This window comes from Lactuca sativa, chromosome 3, assembly GCF_002870075.4.
Source record: "Lactuca sativa cultivar Salinas chromosome 3, Lsat_Salinas_v11, whole genome shotgun sequence".
NCBI lineage: Eukaryota > Viridiplantae > Streptophyta > Magnoliopsida > Asterales > Asteraceae > Lactuca > Lactuca sativa.
The window spans coordinates 46,566,581-46,590,324 of NC_056625.2; the positions used below are offsets into that span (position 1 = coordinate 46,566,581).

Genomic DNA, 23,744 nt, shown 5'->3' on the forward strand with positions numbered 1-23,744 from the left:
TAGTCGTCCCACCTCCTTGGTTGGGTGTTTTTGGTCTTGGAAAGCTTGGATTAGCAAAGGAGAGCATAAAGGAGGAAAGGAGAAGTTGTCAAAGAAGGAGAGGAACGGCTGGAGGTTATAGATCTGGGAAGACATCATCCTTTGGAGCCGATTTGAGGTATAAAGCTTCTTACTTGACATTCATATTGTGTAGATCTATGTGTTGTGAAGCTTTGACACCATTCTTGTCCCAAAAGTCCTCATCTTGTTGCATGTTTCGAGTCGGTCAAGATTATTTGTCCTTTCATACCTTAAGAGAGGTCTTGAGTGAGAAAAATGAGGTCCCAAGGGCTGAGGTTGTTCTATGTGTGAGATAAGTGGGTCTTAATGGATTAAGACCTTGGATTAAGAGCTTTATGGACGTCCCAAGTGACAAAGTTTGAGACTTTATGAATCTTAGGCATATTTGGCCTAGGGATCTGAAGTTTGGGCTTAAGAGCTTAAGCCATTAAGAAGTTATGAGGACTCAATGAGTAGCGAAGTTACGCCCCGCATAGCGGGTCAGTGCCCCGATCCCCAGTTGCGAGTCAGCGTGTACGCCCAGCGTACTCCCTTTGTTAGGTTTTTCATTTTGGGCCTTAGGGATTGGGCTGTTATTTGGGCTGCTGGAATTTGGGCCGTGACTGGACATTATGTATAGAGTGTTGTGGGGCCATTGGTCGTTATGGATCATGGGTCTAGGCCCGTTTGGTGAGGTGGGCCCAATTTAGTAAATTGGGCTAAAAGTGGGCTTTGCTTCGGACTTTTGAACTTTGGGCCATTGGTGGGCTTTGGAGCTTGCCTAGTGTTGGGCCGGATTGAGTTAAGGGTAAAATGGTCAATTTACCCTTGAAAGAGTTTTGTATTTGGCCTAATGATTATTTGTGCTATGTTGGCTAGTTCGGGATTTTCGGTAAGGCGGTGATTCGAGAATCTGCTTCTTCAGTTCAGAGTTTCGGCAGTGCGAGGTGAGTTATCCTCACTATATCAACAGGGTCTAAGGCACTAAGGCCGGCCCTTTATCGGATTGAGATTCGGGTATTTGTTGTTATGTTATTGCTTTGTTATGTTTGCATCCTGGTAGTTAGGATGGTATATGTTAGAGACCCGGTTGAGGTCGGTATCCTGTTATGTGGGTGGTGTTATGCTAGAGACCTGGTTGAGGTCGGTATCTTGTTATGTAGGGTGATGCTATGCTAGTGACCGGTTAGGTCGGTATCCTGGTAGGATGATGATATGTTATGTGATCTGCTTGATCGGCTTGTTGACTGTGAATTGTTATATGATTGTATGTTTATGTGCACATGGTTGTTTGGACTGGAGTTGGGTTGAGGCGGGTCCTGCTTTGTGCTGTAGGCCAAGATACCCTGGGCAGACCGGTTGTCCCGAAGGCCCAGCGAGCGGTCCGTATAGGCTGTAGGCCCCAAGAGGGCGGACCAGACGTGCCGAGGCTCGGAGAGTGGACCAGGCCGACTGAAGGCCCGGTGCGGGCGGACCAGTCATACTATAGACTCAAAGAGTGGACCAGGTGGATTGAAGGCCTTGTGCGGGCGGACCAATCACACTGCAGACTCGATGTATATGGCTAGACTCGGAGGGTGGACCAGGTGGACTGTTGGCCGGAGCGGCGGACCAGTCACACAGTAGACCCGAAGTGCATGGCTGTTCTGTGATCGGATATGTTATGGCATGTTATGCATATATGGTATATGTGGTTGGTATTTTGGGGATATCTCACTAAGCTTTCGGGCTTACAGTTGTGGTTTAATGTTTTTTTCAGGTTCTTCAGGAGACCGTGGCAAGGCGAAGGCGTGATCATACCGCTCCTCATGATTATGTTGTGATATGATTCTGGGAATACTCTAAATTAATTGTATTGAAAACCTTTTTGTAATAATTTAATGAAATCGGGTTGTTTTTGAAAAGTTTAAATTGGTTGGAATTTTTCGGTCATTACAAGTTGGTATCAGAGCCTTGGTTTGAGTGAATTGGAGGAACACTTGTGTGACTCCAGTCTCAAATCAGGGAGAGTTTTTTTTTAAAATAGAATTTTAAATGGTTTTCAAAATGAGAAAAAAGAGGACGCGGAGGTACGATCAGCCGGAGCCAGTAAGTAACCCCAAAATACCATACATGTTATTTGTTTTGAGCTTTGATAGAACAGCATGCTAGTGCTAGGCTAGGGATCTTCAGGATTTCATGATAATGTTGTCTGTTTTATGATGCCTGCTAGCCTAGGGATTCTTCTGTGAGAGATTTCCAGTGTTCCTCTAGGAGTGAGGGTTGAGTTCTTGTTATGTTGTTCTTCACTAGGGTGTTGTGGTGATAATTGATATAAATATGGGTAGGTGTGGAAGGTAGTATGGGCCCGTACTACTGAAAGCATAGGACCCATACGTGTATCAAGTAAGCCACAACCTCTAGGGTTGGGCTGAGAGTTGGTTCCCGGGTTAGTGGAAAGTGTCTGAGATTTTGCTGTGTTTTTCAGTATGGAGATTCTGAGGCATGTTGGGAGTGGATCTGGGTCAGGATCGGGAGCAGGAGAGGGAGTTTCGGGCAGGTCAGTACCGCTCGAGGTTATTGGTCAGATGAGCACGTGCGAGTTGGATGCGAGGATTCGTGAGATCCTGCATGATGAGGTTGCTGCGTTGTTCCAGGCTGAGTTGCCGGAACTGTTTGGGTCGATCAAGATCGCCATGGTTAAGTATTTTGATGAGCACTATGCAGCTCTCACAGAGACGGCTGCCGCGGCAGCTACAGGTACTGTAGCAGCGGTAGGGGAGGAGCTGGTCGGGGTTTTCAGTATCGGGACTTCAATAATACGAAGCCTCCTACCTTTGATGGAGTTCATGACCCGATTGTTGCTATGAGATGGTTATCGGACGTGGAGGGGTGTTTCTTCACGTGTTCATGCCCTGCTGATCAGAGGGTGAGGTGTGCTCTGAACCTGTTGAGACTCGAGGCGAAGGATTGGTGGAGATTGACCACGGGGTCATATTCGGATGCGCAGAGGGTTGCAGTTTCATGGGATCAATTCAGAGAGATGTTCAACACTCGTTATGTTCCGCAGGTTGAGAGAGAGAGAGAGAGAGAGAGATTGGCTCAGGAGTTCCTTGAGCTGAAGCAGGGTTCAGAGTCGGTGACTGAGATCACCAGGATGTTCACTGAGAGGGCAATGTTTTGCCCCGAGTTCGCTTCGGAGCAGGCTCAGATGTCCCAATATTTGAGTATGCTCAAGAGAGATATCAGACAGTTTGTGTCTATGCAGAGGTGCGAGACTTTGTTGGAGTTGCAGAAGGCCGCCAGGCGGCGTCAGTTAGAGATTGAGTTGTAGTTGCGTGAGCTGAGGCAGGCTCCGGTGCAGTCGCATCCGGCGTCGAAACGGTCCAAGACCGTTGATTCTAGGGTGGGAGATCAGAGTAGCCACGCTTGTGGGAAGTGTGGGAGCGGTCACACAAGAGTTTGTAGGTCCGGTGGTGCATGCCGCAAGTGTGGGAAGGAGGGGCACTATGCGAGGGATTGTCGGTAGTCAGCGCCGGTTCGGGATTTGAGGATTTGTTATCATTGTCATCAAGTTGGGCACTTGAGGGTCAACTATCCACAGCTTGCTGCAGGACCGGTGCAGGCTCCAGCACCGGCCACTTTGAGGATCACGGGTGGAGGTCAGGGTGGAGCGGAGCCCCCAAGGGCTCAGGGTCGTGCTTTTCAGCTTACAGCAAAGGAGGTCAGAGCAGTGTCGGATGCAGCTGCGGGTATGTTTCTTTCTTGATGTCTTGTTATCTTGTGTTTATTGCGGAGTATTGTTATCTGCTAGTCTCATTGTGTGGTTTTCGGTATGGTATTCTTTGTTCTTTGAGGGTTATGGTATGGCTATGGGTTAGTGATGGGAATTTCGTTGGTTATCATTCATGGGGATTATTAGTGGAAATCTTGCGTCTGGTTTGAAGGTTGGGTAGCATCTGCATTCTGAGGGGTGGTTAGCTGCAGATTGAGTTTCTTTCGAGCTCGGGATGATCGGTGTTGATATGTGATTTTGTGAAGGTTGATTGTGCTTGCGGGACACAGTTCGCGTGTAAGTGTTTGTGTTGTGTAAGGTTGTTGAGGGAGGTCGGTGATGGCGACCGGTGATTGATAATCAGTGCTATAAGTGGGGGAGAATTGGAAAATTCTCCGGAAGATCGATGAGCATGCGAGGTTGTTTAGCTGTTTGGGATTCAGCAGTGTTCTGACAGCCAAGAGCGTAGGCTGGTATGAGTAAGTGGCAGGCATGCGGGGTAGGATACAAACCAAGGGTACTTGATTTGTGGAGGGCCTGGGATCAGGCCGGGATTGAGTTTGTGTGATGGAAATAGAGTTCGGAACCCCTAGAAGGCTAGAACAGTATGCATGGGAGGATTTCCCAGAGAGATAACTCGGAAAGTTGAATGCTAGTTGAGCGGTCCGGATAGACTGGAGGCCGGTAGGCGTACCAGTCAGGCCGAAGGCTCGGAGGCGGTCCAGCCAGACTGAAGGCCCTAGAGGGCGGTCCAGATTGGCTGAAGGTTCTGAGAGTGGTCCAGATCGGTTGAAGGCCTGGTGAGGCAGTCCAGTCATGCTGAAGACTCTGCAGCTATTGTCCGATCGGTTCGAGGGAATGGATTGAGTATGTTGCGATGAGTTAGCATTAGAGGGTCTGGCCCCGGATATTGATCTTGATTTGTGGAGATGGTGCATGGACTCGAGAGTCCTTGCGGTGCTGATTCAGAGCATGTGTGTTGCATGGATAGCGGTTATGCCATAAAGGAGTGGTGTAGCGTTGGGCGAGCACTGTGGCACTTGTCGTAGTGACAAGGCGGTCAAGTGGATTTCCTTGGTAAGGAAAGAGAGAGGAATGTAGCTCCGAGAGGGAGTGTAAGTTCACGGAAGTGAAAGTGGTAGTGCGGAGTTATAATTGGAGTGATCCAATTAAGGTCTTTGAGCAGCATGATTGCGGCAGTGGTATGGAATCACATCCGGATGGGATGTCTGCTGAGGTCGCGGAAGGGATTCCGCGGGTGTAGAGCCAAGAGGATCGGAAGGGGTATAGGGATGGAGTTTTGGTTTCCCAGTTTGATTCTGATCAAAGAATCGTGTATGTAGTGGTGATTCATCCTGGGGGATGTTTGGAGGTGTCGTCAGTGTGACGGGTTTTATTAACCCGAGGGTGCTAGAGCTAGTGCAACATGTGCATGCGATTGCGAGAGGAGAACTCATGGGAGTTGCTCTGAGACTGAAGAATGTGTCATTCTGCCAGCATGGGATAGATAGAGTTGGACTCGGATCGGGAACCCGGTGGTTCAGGGTTATATCTAGCTGGTAAAAGTCAAGTGTTTGTTGTGATCAGGATCGAGAAAAGGGCCATCGAGTGGTACTCGGTTGATAAGTGTGGAGCCTGATAGGTGTGGTTATTAGAGGGTAAAGCCGGTGGCCGGCTTGAGACAGTGGTCAGGACACCGCAAGAAAGGAGAAAGTGAGTTTCGGGTTTTGATGGTTGTGTCTTGAGGAACCTGGTCTGGTTAATGCCAGGTGGTGCGTTGCGGGAGAAGTTCTGGAGTCGAGTTGTCACAGGCTTCGAGGGTGAAGCCTAATTTAAGTGGGGGAGAATTGTAACGCCCCGTTCTTAAAGTATTTATGAATGAGTCCCTGAGATTTAAGAGAAGGGGTAATGTTGGTCCTTTTATGGGAAAAGTGGAAAGGAAAGACCATGCATGGAAAATAGGTTATGCTGGGTACGCCCAGCGTAAGCTAGACGTACACCCAACGTCGTGGACGAAAGAAACGCGGGTGTTTGTGTGAGTACACCCAGCGTACTCTCAGAATCCCCAAAACCCTAATTTTAAGGCAACCACTATATAAAGAACATAAAGGCTTCCTCCTTAGCCTCCATAATCACTCTCTTAACCTCAGAAACCCTAAGATAGTCGTCCTACCTCCTTGGTTGGGTGTGTTTGGTCATGGAAAGCTTGGATTAGCAAAGGAGAGCATAAAGGAGGAAACGAGAAGTTGTCAAAGAAGGAGAGGAATAGCTGGAGCTTATAGATCTGGGAAGACATCATCCTTTGGAGCCTATTTGAGGTATAAAGCTTCTTGCTTGACATTCATATTGTGTAGATCTATGTGATGTGAAGCTTTGACACCATTCTTGTCCCAAAAGTCCTCATCTTGTTGCATGTGTCGAGTTGGTCAAGATTATCTGTCCTTTCAGACCTTAAGAGAGGTCTTGAGTGAGAAAAATGAGGTCCCAAGGGTTGAGGTTGTTCTATGTGTGAGATAAGTGGGTCTTAATGGATTAAGACCTTGGATTAAGAGCTTTATGGACGTCCCAAGTGACAAAGTTTGAGACTTTATGAATCTTAGGCATATTTGGCCTAGGGATCTGAAGTTTGGGCTTAAGAGCTTAAGCCATTAAGAAGTTATGAGGACTCAATGAGTAGCGAAGTTACGCCCTGCGTAACTTGGTAGTACGCCCCGCGTAGCGGGTCAGTGCCCCGATCCCCAGTTACGAGTCAGCGTGTACGCCTAGCGTACTCCCTCTATTGGGTTTTTCATTTTGGGCCTTAGGGATTGGGCTGTTATTTGGGCTGCTGGATTTTGGTCCGTGACTGGACATTATGGATAGAGTGTTGTGGGCCCATTGGTTGTTATGGATCATGGGTCTAGGCCCGTTTGGTGAGGTGGGCCCAATTTAGTAAATTGGGCCAATAGTGGGTTTTGCTTCGGACTTTTGGACTTTTGGCCATTGATGGGCTTGGGAGCTTACCTAGTGTTGGGCCGGATTGAGTTAAGGGTAAAATGGTCAATTTACCCTTGAAAGAGTTTTGTATTTGGCCTAATGATTATTTGTGCTATGTTGGCTAGTTCGGGATTTTCGGTAAGGCGGTGATTCGAGAATCTGCTTCTTCAGTTCAGAGTTTCGGCAGTGCGAGGTGAGTTATCCTCACTATATCAACAGGGTCTAAGGCACCAAGGCCGGCCCTTTATCGGATTGAGATCCGGGTATTTGTTGTTATGTTATTGCTTTGTTATGTTTGCATCCTGGTAGTTAGGATGGTATATGTTAGAGACCTGGTTGAGGTCGGTATCCTGTTATGTAGGGTGATGTTATGCTAGAGACCTGGTTGAGGTCGGTATCTTGTTATGTAGGGTGATGCTATGCTAGTGACCGGTTAGGTCGGTATCTTGGTAGGATGATGATATGTTATGTGATCTGCTTGATCGGCTTGTTGACTGTGAATTGTTATATGATTGTATGTTTATGTGCACATGGTTGTTTGGACTGGAGTTGGGTTGAGGCGGGTCCTGCTTTGTGTTGTAGGCCAAAATACCTTGGGCGGACCGGTTATCCCGAAGGCCCAGCGAGCGGTCCGGATAGGCTGTAGGCCCCAAGAGGGCGGACCAGATGTACCGAGGCTTGGAGAGTGGACCAGGCCGACTGAAGGCCCGGTGCGGGCGGACCAGTCATACTGTAGACTCAGAGAGTGGACCTGGTGGATTGAAGGCCCGTTGCGGGCGGACCAATCACACTGCAGACTCGATGTATATGGCTTGACTCGGAGGGTGGACCAGGTGGACTGTTGGCCGGAGTGGCGGACCAGTCACACAGTAGACCTGAAGTGCATGGCTGTTATGTGATCGGATATGTTATGGCATGTTATGCGTATATGGTATATGTGGTTGGTATTTTGGGGATATCTCACTAAGCTTTCGGGCTTACAGTTGTGGTTTAATGTTTTTTTTTTTCAGGTTCTTCAGGAGACCGTGGCAAGGCGAAGACGTGATCGTACCGCTCCTCATGATTATGTTGTGATGTGATTCTGGGAATACTCTAAATTAATTGTATTGAAAACCTTTTTGTAATAATTTAATGAAATCGGGTTGTTTTTGAAAAGTTTAAATTGGTTGGAATTTTTCGGTCGTTACAACAGGGCTGAAAATTAGTTGAGAGATGGTACTGACATTGTTGGAGTTGGACAATAGGCAGCTTATTAGATAGCCAGAACTTGAGGATGATAAGGACGTTGCCCATGAAACAGAAAACAAGAAAGTTACAACCATGAGCAAAACTGAAGAACTAAGTTGACACTTCTTCATGTTTAGTTATTAGTTAATTTGGTGAGTTAATTTGATCAATGGTAGTGGCGTATTTATATAGAGCAGAGAGCATATAGTTGACTTCAAATGGGGTTATAAAAAATGTGATCGGTTCAAATTAAGGTGTTTGAAAAACCTCGGAAGGAGGATGGTGATCAATTCAAAGGTGTTTGAAAAATGCGGGAAGGAGGATGGTGTTCAACTGATTCTATTTTAGGGTATACAGGTGCAACGTTGAAGATATATGGCGTGTTGACTATTTCCCTATAGGGTACTAAATTCGCATTCTAAAAACCAATGAAGCAGTGAACAAATTCATTACATATTTTCAGATTTTTAGCCGTTTTCTTTTAACTTTCTGATTGAAATCTTTGCTAAAGTTTGAACTACACACGTTTTTATAATAATTATCAAACTTATAAAAAAAACGTATCTCATTAAAAGTATATTTTTCTCTAACATAAATTGAAAATATTTTTTACAAATATATGTGCTTAATTTCCTGGCGCCGTATACCAAGTCCTAGGACTAGTTTGTAGATAAAGGGTTGACTTTGACTTTCGATTATAAGCATTCAAATTACAAAGCGATTTTACTTTTAAAATCAATTCAAATGTTTGGCTGTTATATATGCATTTTGGGAACCGACTTCACGCTCCTCACAACCTAAAAAATATGATTACGTTTTTTAATTATACACTTTTAATACATTCTTGTTTAATATAATTAAGTTATAGATTTCTTTAGAACAACTAAAATTGACATTTAAAATCCCCTAATTAAGATACTGAATAAAAGTAGAATAAAAGTAGAATATTCAGAAAGTAATGAAAACACATAATCTATCACTACAATAGAATAAAATAAAAATAGAAATTGTGTGAAAATTAGGCAAAATAAATTTTGGTGACTTTTATGGTGAAATTTGGGTATCAAACATCAGCAAATCGCCTATGCACTCGAGGCCTGTTTGGTTGCTACGAGCTACGGTCCCGGCCAAGGGCCGTTTGGAGCATTAAACAATGAGAAATTCATGCAATTGGTTCTCTATCCGGATACAAGACCTGTTTGGCTGCTGATGGTCATTTCAACGTCAATGAGTAGATTGTGATGAGACATTCAACCCGGTTGTCAAACCGACAAACAGTCGCGGAGCCAGGGTCAAACTTAAGGGGCATCCCAATTTTTTTTTTTGTGTAATATAGAATAAGGAAAAAAACCGCAATTTCATTAGATATAAAGTTCAAGTTCCATAACAAAATTAAATTTTAAAGTTCACCTTTTCGATCTTTCATTTTACGAAAGCGAGTAATTACATTTTTAGTCTTAACATTCTCTAGTGCTTCTTTTTCTACCCAACAAATCAAAGCAACATTCATAAAATCGTCACCTATTCTATTACATAAATCGGTCTTGAGGAACTTCATTGCAAAAAAACACTGTTCAACAGTTGCGGTTGCGACGGGCAAAACCAAATCTAGTTTTAATAATCTATATACCAAAGGAAAAGAGATGTCCTTCCCGGTTCCCACCAACAAATGAGAGAGGTCTACAATTCTCTTAAAGTTAAAAAAATCTTTCATCATGGAGCAAAGAGTGATAATAGATATCAAGTTGTCCATTAAGTTGTGCCCTTTATGAATCGTCAAAATCGTTTTTGTATATCCCGCTTAGCCTTAACAACTTTGCTTTATGAAAACTAGAAAATGAGTCACAAGGACTCAATGCCACCATGTACTCCATCAATTCCGTGTCAACTTCACTAAATCTATCCTCAAATTCTTGAATTTGCATAACTAAAATTGTGTTAAAAATCACAACTTCAAAATGATGTTGATTAGTCTTATTAGTCCTACGCTTGCGTGGGGTAACATAATATTCCGACATGTCCACAATTCCAATACTATGCTTTTCACAAAAAGCACATACATTCTTCCAAATTCGTGGAAACCCATCTTTTCTAAAAACTAGCAATGTTTTCTTTGTCCTTTTTACTAACGATACCGCTTCTAAAATATTTTGATTTTTTTTTTAAGATGCTTTGACAAGGTATCCGTGAGGCATAGAATTTCCAACATCAAGTCTAGAAGAAACACAAAATCAAGTGTCTTGAAATATGACAAAATACTCTTTGCTTGATTACGGTTAGATAAAGTAGACCCCTCCTCTTTGACATATTTAAGTACTGCAACAACTTCTGCAAACAAATTCACCAAACTTACAATTGTTGTAAAATGTGAACCCCATCTAGTATCTCCAGCTCGAACAAGAGAAATCTTTTGATTCAACCTTTTTCCTGTTTCTGTTTCACCAATACCAATTTCAGCTGCCACTCTTTCTTTTTGCATCTCTAGTATCATATCTTTTCTCTTACAATACCCACAAACAATAGTAACCAACAAAGCTACTTGTTCAAAGAATTCATCAACATCATCATGTTTCTTTGCAACCGCCACAACCACTAATTGAAGTTGGTGTGCAAAACAATGTATATAATATGCAGAACTATTTTTATTTAAAATCAAAGATTTCAAACCATTGAATGCACCGCTCATATTACTTGCTCCATCATAACCTTGTCTCCTCACCTATCACTACTACAAAAAACCACATAGGACCCGCCATATAAGACCCAGTTATTAAAAAAACCGGGGTGTATTATATAGAAACCGGGTTTTATAAAAAGGAGAACTATATGACCCAGTTTGCTGTAAGGAACCGGGCTACATGATCAAGTTAAAGAACCCGGGCTCATTGATAAAACCGGGATGTTTTATCTAAAGAGTCATATGGCCCAGTTTGTAAATAAACCGTGTTATATTTCCAGGGGATGCATTTTATAAAGCACAAGGTTTTTAACAAATCATGAAACAAAATTTAACTATTAGGCTCAGCCTATTAAGATATTTGAGGATAATTTCTAATAGTTTCTTGCGATTTAGTATTTTATTTATTCATCCATTAGCTAAAGATAATAAACGTTAGCAACATATTTATCCATCCCTGGTGCCCTGGTATTTTTCTAATTTGCTTCATATTCTGACCATTTTTCCCTTTGTGCTAATTTGAGTCTTTTTTGCCTGCTGATTCCTCCTCTCTGGTTCCTTGCTGGAGTATATAATTTATACACCAGAAAACTCATCTGGTGAAGTTCGTGTTGTCGGTCTTTTCATCATAGTTTTGTATTTTGATGTTTTTGCCCTTAGTGGTAGCCAATCTGCTAAAGAAACAGAACATCAAAATAATTGCAAGGTGCATCCTATACTTGAATCCAATTCAAAAGGACATTAAACATTGAGATGTACAAAAGGAGAATAAAAAACAAACATAAAAAGCTTCTACATATCTGAAGTAGGGGAAACAGATTTAACACAAATAATGATAGGACAGACTTATTGAAACATTAAGAAAGGAGTAACGGCGTGAATCTGGTGGGTAATTCGGTGAGGGTGTGAGGGCATGATAGAGGAAAAAACAGAGAATTAAAGAAATAAAAATCGTGAGTGTTGAATGAGAAACCAGGATACAAACTATGGAGGCTGAATCTCTTAGATTGTAGAGGGTGTAATGTTTTCTTCTCTCCTCTCTTTTTACGTCCTCTATCTGTCTATCACATCCATCTTCCCATTTGTGTTGTCTCTCCATATAATAACCCTTTGTGTTGTCTCTCCATACAATAGCCCTTCTTGATTTCTTCCATTTTTTTCTCTACATCTCTCTTTTTCTCTTTGTTGTGTATATTAACAATTGAATCGGTGTTTGTGTATATTAGAAAAGAAATCGGACGATGTTGAATCTAGATGGAGACATGGAGTGGGCTGAAAAAGGTGTAGTGTTGTATATACCTAGTCAATCGATGATAGAATAAAATGAAGTTTTGTGGCGGGAAAAATAATGTATTCCCTCCTTCAAGAAGAAAACTTGAGTTAAAAGGGAAAGAATGACAAATTAAAGAATTCATAAAGGTCTAAAAAAAATTATAAACATTTATATTGAGAGGGTATTTTTGTGCCTTAGTAATTTCATTTAGAGATAATTCACCTTATTTATGAAATTATTTTTATTTTTATGTTGTTAATTTTGCCTATTTATTAGTAACTAGGGTTGTTCATGCTTTGCGGCTCTCAATTAACGTATTGTACTTTCAAATGACAGTACACCTAATAAGAAAAAACTATTTTCATGAGTGATTGCTAATGTTACGGATCCTCTTCTTATCGATCAACCATTCAACCTTCCTACGTGTGTTCATGAAAATCATACTTTGAGTGATTGCAAATTTCTCGTAGAGATCACATACAAATTCAACGATCCATTACTTAATAAAAGAAAAAGATTAACAATTGCTTAACAAACACCAAGATCACGAAGAAAAGTATCAAATAAGCATAAAAATGAAGAACTAGGAATCATAAACATAAGCTAAATAACAAACATACATGAATCCTTCAAAGCTCAAAAATATTCATGGGTTTTAGCTGAAGTCAACCAAATGAAGTACTTAACCACTCATGACAACAAAACAATAATAAAAAAAATTATGTCTAAATATCAAAGATAAAGAGAATTCAAGAAGAAGATGATAATGAATGCGTAATATAATAACCAATTAAATTGTTGCTTCAAAAAGCACTAAGTAACATTTGATTGATTGAAACCATGTGTAATCGGAGTTAAATATACAAAAGCGCGGAAACAAACATCTTCGATGCATGTGTATAATCCTGCCGAACTCTTCTCACGAACGACCCATAAAATGTTTGTAACACCCGATACTTGCAATTAATTCCTTTCTTTATTTGTTAAGTGTAAGTATTTAGTTTTGATCTACACAGGGCGTAGATAGCCTCTACGCGTTAGTAAAAGGAAAAATGTTGACGGACCTCTAACCTTTTAGTTTTTATTGTTGACCGTTGAGGTGATTTTTCAGACTGTGGTGTGATTTTTTCTCGTTGTATTCGTGGGTCGAAGGCACCTATCTATCCTGGTGTAACACCCGATTCCTGGTACGCAGTTAATTCAAGCATTTCTTGTGTTTTTCTATGGGACTCAACGAGTTGGAGGCCCAACTCGTCGAGTAGAGTCGAGATTTGCGGACAATTTAAGTGCCCTAGAGAGGTTGTATTCAGGATTAAGTGTTGGAAGTCAGTGTATGCTTTAGATTCAGGTCTATTGAGGGGTTTTATGGCACAAAGGTGCCCATTTTGCTGCCATGAACACCCCATGCACTTTGGAGGCCATCTTTTATGGCTTTTTGGGCCAAAGACCCCTTGCACGCGTACTAAGTTTGGAACTTTACATGTAAAATGGACATTAGGAGGCCAGATATATGGTTTTCTTGTGTTAAGTCCCACTGAAATTTGACTGTATAGTATTGGCCAAGGAGGGACTCGGCGAGTCACTTGGGTGACTCGGCGATTCGAGATGCTTTTTCCCCAAAAACGTCTTATGGAATGGTTTTGGTTGAGTGAAAGTAACGCTCACCCTGCTAGGGGTTTGCCTTGGACCTGGAAATCATGGGACTCAACGAGTGCTAGAACAGACTCGACGAAGGGGAAGGAGATGGCGCGGTATCGGCACATCATACACACACACATTGTTTTTCCACATTCATGGGATTGTTCTAGGAATCGTACTCTGACATTTTGATTAATCACATGTTTTGGTTTTCAAACATAGTATATGTTATGAAATGGTTTGATCAGACAATGTTTATTTGCAAATGATTTTACCAGTTATTAATTGAAAAATGAAATTTTTTTGGACGTGAAAAATGGGTCGTTACAGTTGTGTTCGCAGGATTGTTGGGGATTAGAGTGCACTTGAGGATTATTATCTACAAGGACTAGTTTTATTCTGAGTGACCGGGCGGAAGGTCGATGGAAGTGGTCGGCCGGAGTTATATTCATTAGGCAAGGGTGGTACGAGAGGATTGCGGGATAGTTGGTCGTAGCGGACTTCGAGAACGAAGTCTAGTTTAAATGGGGGAGTTGTAACACCCATAATCATAAAGGCCAATAAACGAAAGGAAAACCAAAAGTTAAGGGGGGGGGGTGTCAACTCGTCGAGTCCAAGGAATGACTCGGCGAGTCGAAGCGGGATCCGTGTGCAAGGTTAAGTGACCGACTCGACGAGTCGGAGAGTGGACTTGGCGAGTTGACCCCCCTTGACTTAGGGTTTTCCTTTCCTTTCTTGGCCTTTCTGATTATGGGTGTTACAGAAGCTTTAAAGTTGGAGGTTTAAAGCTTGGAGGGAAGACATAAATCCATAATCTCCCCACTATTGCAGTCTCTTTGAGGTATCAAGTTTATACATTGCTTTGCTATCATTTAGATCTCTTTGTTTTGGGGTTTATCTTGATTTCGGGCTCATAGTTGGGTTGTCCAAGAAGTTGAGTGTTACGGGGGTTGTTATGTTAGACCTGACCATTTTTGGGACTATGTCTTGGGAGTTTTGTTGGATTAGGTGTATAATCCCATAACTATAATTGGTATGTACTTGACCCGATAGTAGCATGATCCTTTTGGGTTGCCTTCACCGTAGCAATTTGATAGGATGAATATTTGAGAAAGAGGTTATTTGTGATTTATTAATATATTATATGAATAATATATTAATTGAGAAATCATATTATTTAATTGGTATTGATCAATAATTAATTTGGAATTAATTTAGTGATCAAAAGTGACTGGTTAAATTTATGGGGATTGATTAGGTAAATCAGTAATACTTATAGTTTTGGGATAATGATCTATGGTTATTAGGGATGGACTAAACTTATATGAGAGTCTATGAAGGTTTAGTTCAAAGGACATATCAAATGTGAAGAGTCATGGTGAATTAGGGTTTACATGTAAGAAACCGTAGGATTTCCACACTATAAAAGTAATCCCTAGCATCCCTAAAATCGGCCATTCTATTTTAAGGTGAAACCCTAGCCGATTTTTTATGCTTCCTAACCTCTCTCATAAGCCTCCAATTGCTTTTGGTGTTTGTGACTTATTTGAGGTATCACACTTGAGGTACTAAGCTTTGAAAGTCTAAGAACTACAAGCTACAAGCTACAAGCTACAACAAATAGGTACTAAGCTCCAAAGCATTAGGGTTGTATGTGCACCATAAGATTATTATAGTGTTCAAAACCCTTCAGTGGTATCATAACCTAGGGTGTTTTCTGTTATATTGATGCATTGTATTATTTTCAAAGGTGAAAGATTTCAATTTTTGCTCTCTGACTGTTGGACTCGATGAGTCTCACGGCCTACACTCTAGTGTGTGTTCTTGGTGTTCTTTGTGAAATGATGATGATGCAAGTGTTTACGCCCCAAAGATCTTGATGATCTTGGGTTCACGACTTGATGTTCTTGACAAATGGTGAGGATGCAAGGGTTCACGGCCCAAGAACACTCAATGTTCTTGAGTTTACGGCCTAATGATCTTGAAGATTTAAGAACACTAGATGATCCTTAGCAATATCTTTAAGAAGATTCAAAGGAAAAGGATGATAGTTTGGAAACAATTGTGGTTGTTTTCGATAAGTATAAAAGTTAAAATTTTCTGTGAAATTTTGGGTTGTTATAGAAATGGAGGATAAGGTATCATTCTTTAGAGGAAAGAGGTTGATCCATAGAAGCCCTAAAAGTTAGAGGTGCTTAAATAGAGCCCACACCCCAAATATAGGTTTTGTGCAAACAATGGGGCTACGCTTAGTGTAGACATACCTACGCTCGATGTAGCCCTACACTCGGCGTAGCTCATCTATGCTCAACGTAGGAACACAATTTTAGAATTCATCATTTTATACTAACACATGGCATCTCGAAAAACGGATGTTACACTACATATCCCTCTTGTACCTGTATCCACACCCATCCACACCTACATGCACACTTGCAAGCCAATGCGAACAACCCTACACTAATGACGACGCCCACCCCCACATGCATACATCCATGCTGACATTAACAAATCCACATAGGTTTCAAGTAGGCACGATAATGAAGGTTTATCATTTTTAAAATAATAATAAGTTATTACAAATCAATAAAAGGGTATTTTGGTTATATTATAAAAATTTACTTTCCAATAATTTGTAAAATATTGAAATCAAACAAAAATACGATTCCATTATATATTAACTAAACACAATAATATTTCAATTACTTCAAAATCCAATTCACTATATTCTAAATATTTTAGTAGATTAATCAATTATTTAATTTCAACCCATGGAAACCTCAAGAAAAACAATTACTTTTTTTTAACGACAAACATAATCTAATGCTAAAGTACTCTTTAATTTCATATATTTTCATGATGAAACTTGAACCGTTAACCTTAAGGAGTGTTAATAACATCTGATACCGTTAAACCAGAAAAAAAAACAATTGCATAATTTAAAATAGTTATATAAATATTAATAAATTATTTTTATTTATGATTAAAGCTATAACTTTTTAATTAATTGCAATACATTTCGATTGAGGAATAGCTGACAATAATTCAAGCAATAAATGGGATGGAGTAGGTTACATGAATCAATTTACAGCCCGCCTAAATTCGTGAAAAAAATTGAAAAGTAGCGCCATTTCACACCATAATTATCTCCTAGGGTACGAAAAACGACTATGAGAAAGCCTGGTCACCATTTACTCTCCTTCGGACGATCACCACCGGAGAAAAATTATCGCCGCTTGTCCTCTCGCATTTGTTTCGTTTCAGTAGACGACCTATGTGGTGTAAGTTTGTCTCTCTTACCTTAATCTTCATGATTTAACTTTACGTCTTTACTGCAGATCATCTTCGTTTTTTTTTTTTTTTTTTTTTTTTTTTTTGCTATTTTGTTATTAGCTTCCCTAAGTTTGCAATTGTAAGGGCTATTGGCTGCTTCAAATTTGCAATTGTTTTTAGTTAGTTTAATCTTTATCAACACTATTAAAAGTCTTAAGGTGTTTACTTTAGGGTTCCCCCACCAATCAATTCTACACCCAATGCTAGGCATGTTAAATCTGCCTATAGAAGCCAGTCAAGTAATCTACTACACTTTTGCATTAAATACGATTCCATTTTAAAAATCACAAACCCTATACCCATACAGAAACAGAGAATCAAAGAGCCATACTCACAGGGAATAACAACTTTTAAATACTCGTTATAATTTGTTTTGGTTTGTTGCTGTACAGAGATCACACAATTTCACCTAATTAGTTAAAAGTTATAATGTAAAAATTTGCTTCCAAATATTTAAATAAAAAGCCCTCACTCTGTTATTGTTCTATGTACACAACTTTTATGATGTGCTCATGTCTCTTTTTTTTTTAAGTTTGTCTAGAAATTAGAGTAAATATGATGAACGATTAGCCACACCAAAATCTTGAAAGCTATTATATATAGCCAATGTGTAAGTATTTGTTGATTGTTAATTAATTTTATTATTTAATAGTTGTTATTAAGTATATGACAGCCATGTTAATTGATTTTGCCAAAATGTATTTATAACTTCTTATTGTGTTTGAGTATTTGTTAATTATTAAAAAGTTATGTTACATAGAGGACATCAAAATGAAGAAACAATAAACTAATACCGTTCCAAAAAAGAAAACATTATTATTTTTTATGTATTAGAGTAGCCACAGATGAATGTTTATTATATACTTTGGTTTTATATTTTATTCAGCCCCTCCGGTCAAAACTTTTGTGTTCCGCCTCTGGACGTCGGGACAAATTTGAAGTTATTTGTTTTTTTTATTTATACTAAAATTTCAAAAGTTACTAGTATGCATTGGGTCCTCTTGGTGATTTGCCTTTAAAATCATATTGTATACATTTTGGATTTTCTGATGGAGCCTATGAAAAATCTTGTTGACAACTACTACTTGGTTAAACTTCTTGGAAAAGTAAGAAATTTTTTAGTATGGCATGAAAATAACATTCTTTCTATAAGTTTGAATACAACTCTGCTACTTGTATATTTTTAGGGCTTTTGAGAGTTATAAAGAGAACACATCAATTCTAATTGTATGGAAGCTCACTGAGGTAATTTATCTCATTACTTATCTACTAGTTAGATGTAGTTTCATACTTTCATTTATGATTTATGTTTATCTTCTATCACAATTTTAGTACAATCATGCCGGTGTATTGGAACGTGAGCTAGTGAGCATTATGTAATGAATTGGATCTTTGACTTTGTGTTGAACAGACAACATGGATTTCCGAGTAGAGTAAGTACTTAAAAAAATCTTTTATTCTAAAGCTAGTAACAAATTGTTTCGTTTTTTAGTAGTTTTAATTTTATTTTCATATAGTTTGGTACCCTTTGGAATGACAAAATTGCATTTGAGGAAAAGGTGTTGGTTACAACTGTTGCTACATGGGCCAGAGAGTTTCTGAAAATTTTTATGAATGATGTGGTTGTCTAAAAGTGCATATAAGGTTAGTTGTTAATCTTTATAACATCCTACTTCTAGTTTAATGATTGTTTGCTAAATTCAATTCTTTTAAAATGCTAGACAAAAAACTAATTGTTTATTTTGTTTTGTTTTTTTTAGTGAGAATGAAGGATACTTCTTGTGTTTTGCTTTTAAGTGAGGTTGGAGGATAGCTGCAACACTTGATTATTGGATAATACTTCTGCATGGGAAAACAATTTTATTTTTGAATTTATTTATGTAAGTTTTATGTACTATGAAATGACCAAATCAATGAGTTTTTAGCAACACTTAAGCTTGTTTTTATCGATGACTATAATGATTGGTTATTTAGCATATTTATATTAATATAATTTGTTCATCAATGCATAATTTTTGTTTTGTTTTGAATGTGTGCTTTGGATGCAAGTATTAGTTTGTGCTTTTTATATGGTTATTTGAATAAAGTTGTCACCAATTTGATTGTTATAACTATGCTTTTTGGTATTGTAACTATAGTTGGTTTTTGCAAGGCTGAAAAAGACCCGGTTATTTGAATGGAACCAGTCCATATTTAATCTTTATATGACCCGGTTTGGGGATTGGAACCGGGCTCTTTTAGCCATATATGACCCGGTTTCATATGTTGGACCGCGCCCTAATCTTCATATATAATCAAATATTAGGTTTTATGCTCCTCTTATATGTCCTTGTTTTATAAACCACCGGGTTCTTTTGTGTTAGATAGGAGCCGGTCTTAAAACCAGGTTCTATTTAGGTTTTCGCATAGGTCTCACTGGCTTTAGGACCCGGTTCAAAACCGGGTTATTTAATTAAAATAACTGGGTCCTATAAGCTTTTTTTGTAGTGGTGTATATATTTAAAAACATTAATAAAAAAACTTTCAGATTTAAAATAAAACTAATACCGTATTAAAATTTAATGGAATAAATATTTTATGATTTCTCACCTAAGCCATACTCAAGTTATTGTTAGAAAATATGGTATCAATGACGGCTTTAAGAGTCAAAGAAGATGTATCCAACATGCGAACAATTCCAATAAATCTTTCCTTTACAATCCCAAGTCTATCAACATATCTCAAAACTATAACCATTTGTTCTTTTTTGGAAACATTTCTAGACTCATCAACTAAAATAGCAAACATATCTTTACCAATTTCATCACAAATAGACTTGATTATCTCTTTTGAAAAACAATCGACGATATCTTTTTTAATCGTGGGAGAAGTCAACTTTTCATTTTTTGGTGCATTTTCTAAAGTAACTTTAAAAATCTTCTCATTATCTTCTCTAATCAAAGATAATACTTCAATGAAAAGTCCTTTATTATTAGACTTTTCCATCTCATCATGTCCACGAAATGGTAATGCATTTTTCAATAAAAATCTACAACTACATATTGTAGCAAGCAATCGAATTTCATAATTACTTTTCTCAAGTTCTGTTTGCTTATGCAAGACTTCACCAATAGATTGGTTTTTTCTCAATAGCAAATCACACTTTTCTTGGCCTTATGGTGATAACTTTGAATATTACCCATATGTTTCCGGAATGAGTCTTTTTTACTCCAATAGTGAAAGCCTTCGCTTATAAATTCATCTCTTCCACCTTGTTCCCCTACCATATCTCCAAACAAATAGCAATAAAAACAATATGCCTTCTTATTTTTTATGCTATACTCTAACCATGGAAAATCAGTAAACCATTGCACAACAAAACGTCTTGTCTTATTACTAAATAATGTATATTAAAAACTATGCCCCTTTGGTTGACAAGACCCTTTAATCAAATATGCCCTCTTTATTTCATCCCTTTGATTAGGATTATAAGATGTAATCTTTGGCCTATCCCCCGGGTCCGAAGGAAAATCATTCAAATCAAAAGATTGTGTCGCTTTTGGTTTTGGCATTGATTGATTAGTTTGTGGAACTTGAGTAGGTTCATTAGATTGTGTTTCTTGTGGTTTTGGTATTGGTTGAGTAGTTTGTGAAACTTGATTATTTTCATTAGCCCTATTTTTTTGGAAGTTCCTTCACCATTGTTGCCTCCAACATCTAAATGTCTTTTGAAAAAACTTTTAATAGCAACCTACAATAAAAATATATGAACTATAAACTTGATTTCGAGTTTCAACAACAGTCAACAAATAACAATCTAGTAACCTACAGTCAAATTATCAATTATCAAGATATATAAACTATAATCTCGATTCCAAGTTTCAACAACAAATGAACAAATAGTGATCTACAATAAAAATATATCAACTATAACTTGATTTCAAGTTTCAACAACAAATAATCATTAAGTATTAACCCTAAGTCCGTAATTTAACAAAGTTAATTGTTAATTTCTAATTTTTCAAAGATAATAACAAAAAATTTGAATTTGAATTAACTTAAAAACATAATAGAGATGAGTATTTTGGTTATACTAACTTGTTTCATTGTGATGGAATATTCGAGGAGCGGAGGAGGTGCCCGAAATTTTGCAATTAAGAATGCTTGATTACGAGTCCGATGTCCAAGTCTCCACGAACGCAGCAAGGCAAAAAACGATTTATGAAGTCGGCAATTGAGAAGACCTGAAGACGCACGAAGTGACGATCAGATAATTGTGATTACATCTTTTTTTAATTGGACTATTGGGCTTTATACCTCTTTGTTTCAATAAACTAATTGGTGTGGGTTTAAAAATTTTGGACCACTTGGGTTAAGTTTTATTTTGGTCCATTTATAAATAAACTGAAACTTTTTAAGGTAACCAAATTTTTTTCCCGATATAAAACCGCAACATAAAACTAACACTACTAAAATTTTTTTGTGGAGTACCCCAGGATACATTATGGATCCACCAATGCCGACAAAAAAACACATTATCATCAACATAACTACCTATCTATCTGCCGGATGTGAAGAAACCATTTGTACACGGCCACATGAGGGCGGAAATGTACTTGCATCGACCACCATGTTTTTGGGGATATCAAGTATATATATATATATATATATATATATATATATATATATATATATATATATATATATCTGAATCATATTTGATACCTTTAGAAACTATTATGTTGTCTTAAATAGGCACCGAAAGCATGGTACTTTCCAATTGATCAACTGCGACTAACATCGGTTTTCACCGAAAGTTCTTTAGAATTTTTATCCATAATTATAATAGTATTAATATTAGTTAATGTTGGGTTGCTGAATTTCTAACTAGAATTAGGACGTTACATCCCACCTCCTGAGGCTACAATTGTTTATTGATGCAGCATTATTGACTAATACATTACATCTAATTCAGTTCAACACTAGCACACTAAGGGGCTGTTTGGTAGAATCTGAAATTTTAAGATCTGAATTTTTAAGAGGTCTGAATTTCTAAGAGGGTCTGAATTTTTAAGATCTGAATTTTAACATGTTGTTTGGTTGAAAGCTCTGAATTTTTGTGTTGAATGATAAAAATGACCATTTTACCCTTCTGTATCATTTCTTTCAACTACAACACCATACCCTTGATCAGGACCGTTCCAAACATATTTTGGGCCCAGGACGAGAGAAAAAAATGAGCCCTTAAAAAACACAAATGTCATCAAGTTTTTTATAATAAATCAATAATTAAAAGAAAATTATTTGTATTATCTTCTAAATATAACAATTTTCATAAAAAATTTGGGTCCCTTTAAAAAATGGGCCCTGGACGGTCGCCCCTATCGTCCACCCTCTGGGACAGGCCTGCCCTTGATAAAAACACATCAAAGTAGGATGCTAGAAATAAACATCATACATGTGATTTTTTTTTTTTCATCAAAGTAGGTTGATAAATATAAGCATTACACCGAATATTACAAAAAAATACAATGTAAACTAAACAACACAATATTTTATTACAATTATCGGACAATAATTTGGTCAGCATCACACCGCATACAAGGTTTACATGAAATACTGCATATGGTCTTTTTGGTTCTTGATCATGTGAATGAAAAATGTTGCTAATCTACAGAAACACACACAGAGGACATTTTCACCATTAACATGCAACAACCCGTCACCCTCTTCATCGTACGCTACCACCATACACCATCACCGGGCACAAACCTGTCATCGAACTTTATCATCATCATCGCAGCCTTCATGACACCATCAACTTCTATTCACCAACCCTGGTCACTCAACAATAGATTTCAACAAAAATTTAGCACATAACAACAAGATTAGCAATAGATTTCAACAAATGAACAAAATCAACAACTTGTATTAGCAACTACAAACACATTCTCAATAAAATAGATCAAATCAACAAAGTTCAACAACAAGTTTTAGCTATACATATCAATTTTCAGTTATACAAAATCTGAAAAAAAAATAGCATTTATATTCAGCATTTGCATAAAACTATACTCCGCATCTAATTTCAGAAAAAAGAAGAAAAAAAAGTTTTCTATGAAATCACTGAATTCAAGGAGACATAAACTTGCAAAAATCATCAGCACTTGAAGAAAATGATAGTACTTGCAAAAACCATCAGCACAAGATCAAGAACATTCTATTTCAATATTAGATTTCAGCATAACATCAAGACCAGTTGATTTCAACGAACATTTCAACATAACAAGAAATGAACATAATTCAACTGTGATTTTCAAGTACATCAGAACAAATTACATACAATTTCAACATAAAAAACTCTATTTCCGTAGGAAGAACAAATCACATCAGAAAAAAAAGACCAAAACACCCTTAATATCTTGAACTCGATTTTCAGAGGAAGATGAAAAAAATAGCATATGATACTCGATTTTCAGAGGGAGGCAGAAAATAACAGTCGAAAATAGAAGCAAAACATTCTAGAAAAAAAAGTCTCCAACTCTTATTATCGAGTTTTGGGGGAAAAAAGAGGAAGAAACTCTCACCTGGAACTGGAAAATTGATTACTTTGACGAAAGGAGACGGCGATAAAGGAGGCGGCGACGTTGGATGGGTTGCCACCGGCGACGTAGCTGGTGGAGGGAGGCAGTTCGGAGATAGTAAGGAAGAGGGAGAAGTGGCGCTCGTCTTGTGAAGCATAGAGCGAAGGAAATGAGCGTTGATATTTTAGGGCACAAAGGGAAGACGTGTTATTTTCAAAGTTCAGACATGATTTGACATCTGAAAGTTTAAGAGGCCTTTATAAA

The 23,744-nt window shown here is 38.4% G+C and overlaps 2 protein-coding genes and 1 long non-coding RNA gene across 3 annotated transcripts; 1 reads left to right on the plus strand and 2 right to left on the minus strand.

Annotated features, from left to right (window-relative positions):
• Positions 1-9,762: 9,762 nt before the first annotated feature.
• Positions 9,763-10,682, minus strand: LOC111909050 (uncharacterized). Its single transcript, XM_023904846.1, has 2 exons — positions 10,256-10,682; positions 9,763-10,136 (listed from the first exon to the last, which is right to left on the minus strand). The coding sequence occupies exons 1-2, from the start codon at positions 10,680-10,682 to the stop codon at positions 9,763-9,765; spliced, it is 801 nt and encodes a 266-aa protein (XP_023760614.1).
• A 6,042-nt stretch (positions 10,683-16,724) lies between these two features.
• Positions 16,725-18,929, plus strand: LOC111909066 (uncharacterized). The gene is made up of 5 exons (XR_002856066.3): positions 16,725-16,865; positions 18,105-18,162; positions 18,250-18,350; positions 18,435-18,561; positions 18,678-18,929. It is a non-coding gene; the product is annotated as an uncharacterized LOC111909066 (long non-coding RNA).
• Positions 18,930-19,506: 577 nt separating this feature from the next.
• Positions 19,507-20,183, minus strand: LOC111909051 (uncharacterized). Its single transcript, XM_023904847.1, has 2 exons — positions 20,096-20,183; positions 19,507-20,000 (listed from the first exon to the last, which is right to left on the minus strand). Exons 1-2 carry the CDS (start codon positions 20,181-20,183, stop codon positions 19,507-19,509), a joined length of 582 nt encoding a protein of 193 aa, XP_023760615.1.
• Between the last annotated feature and the right edge of the window lie 3,561 nt (positions 20,184-23,744).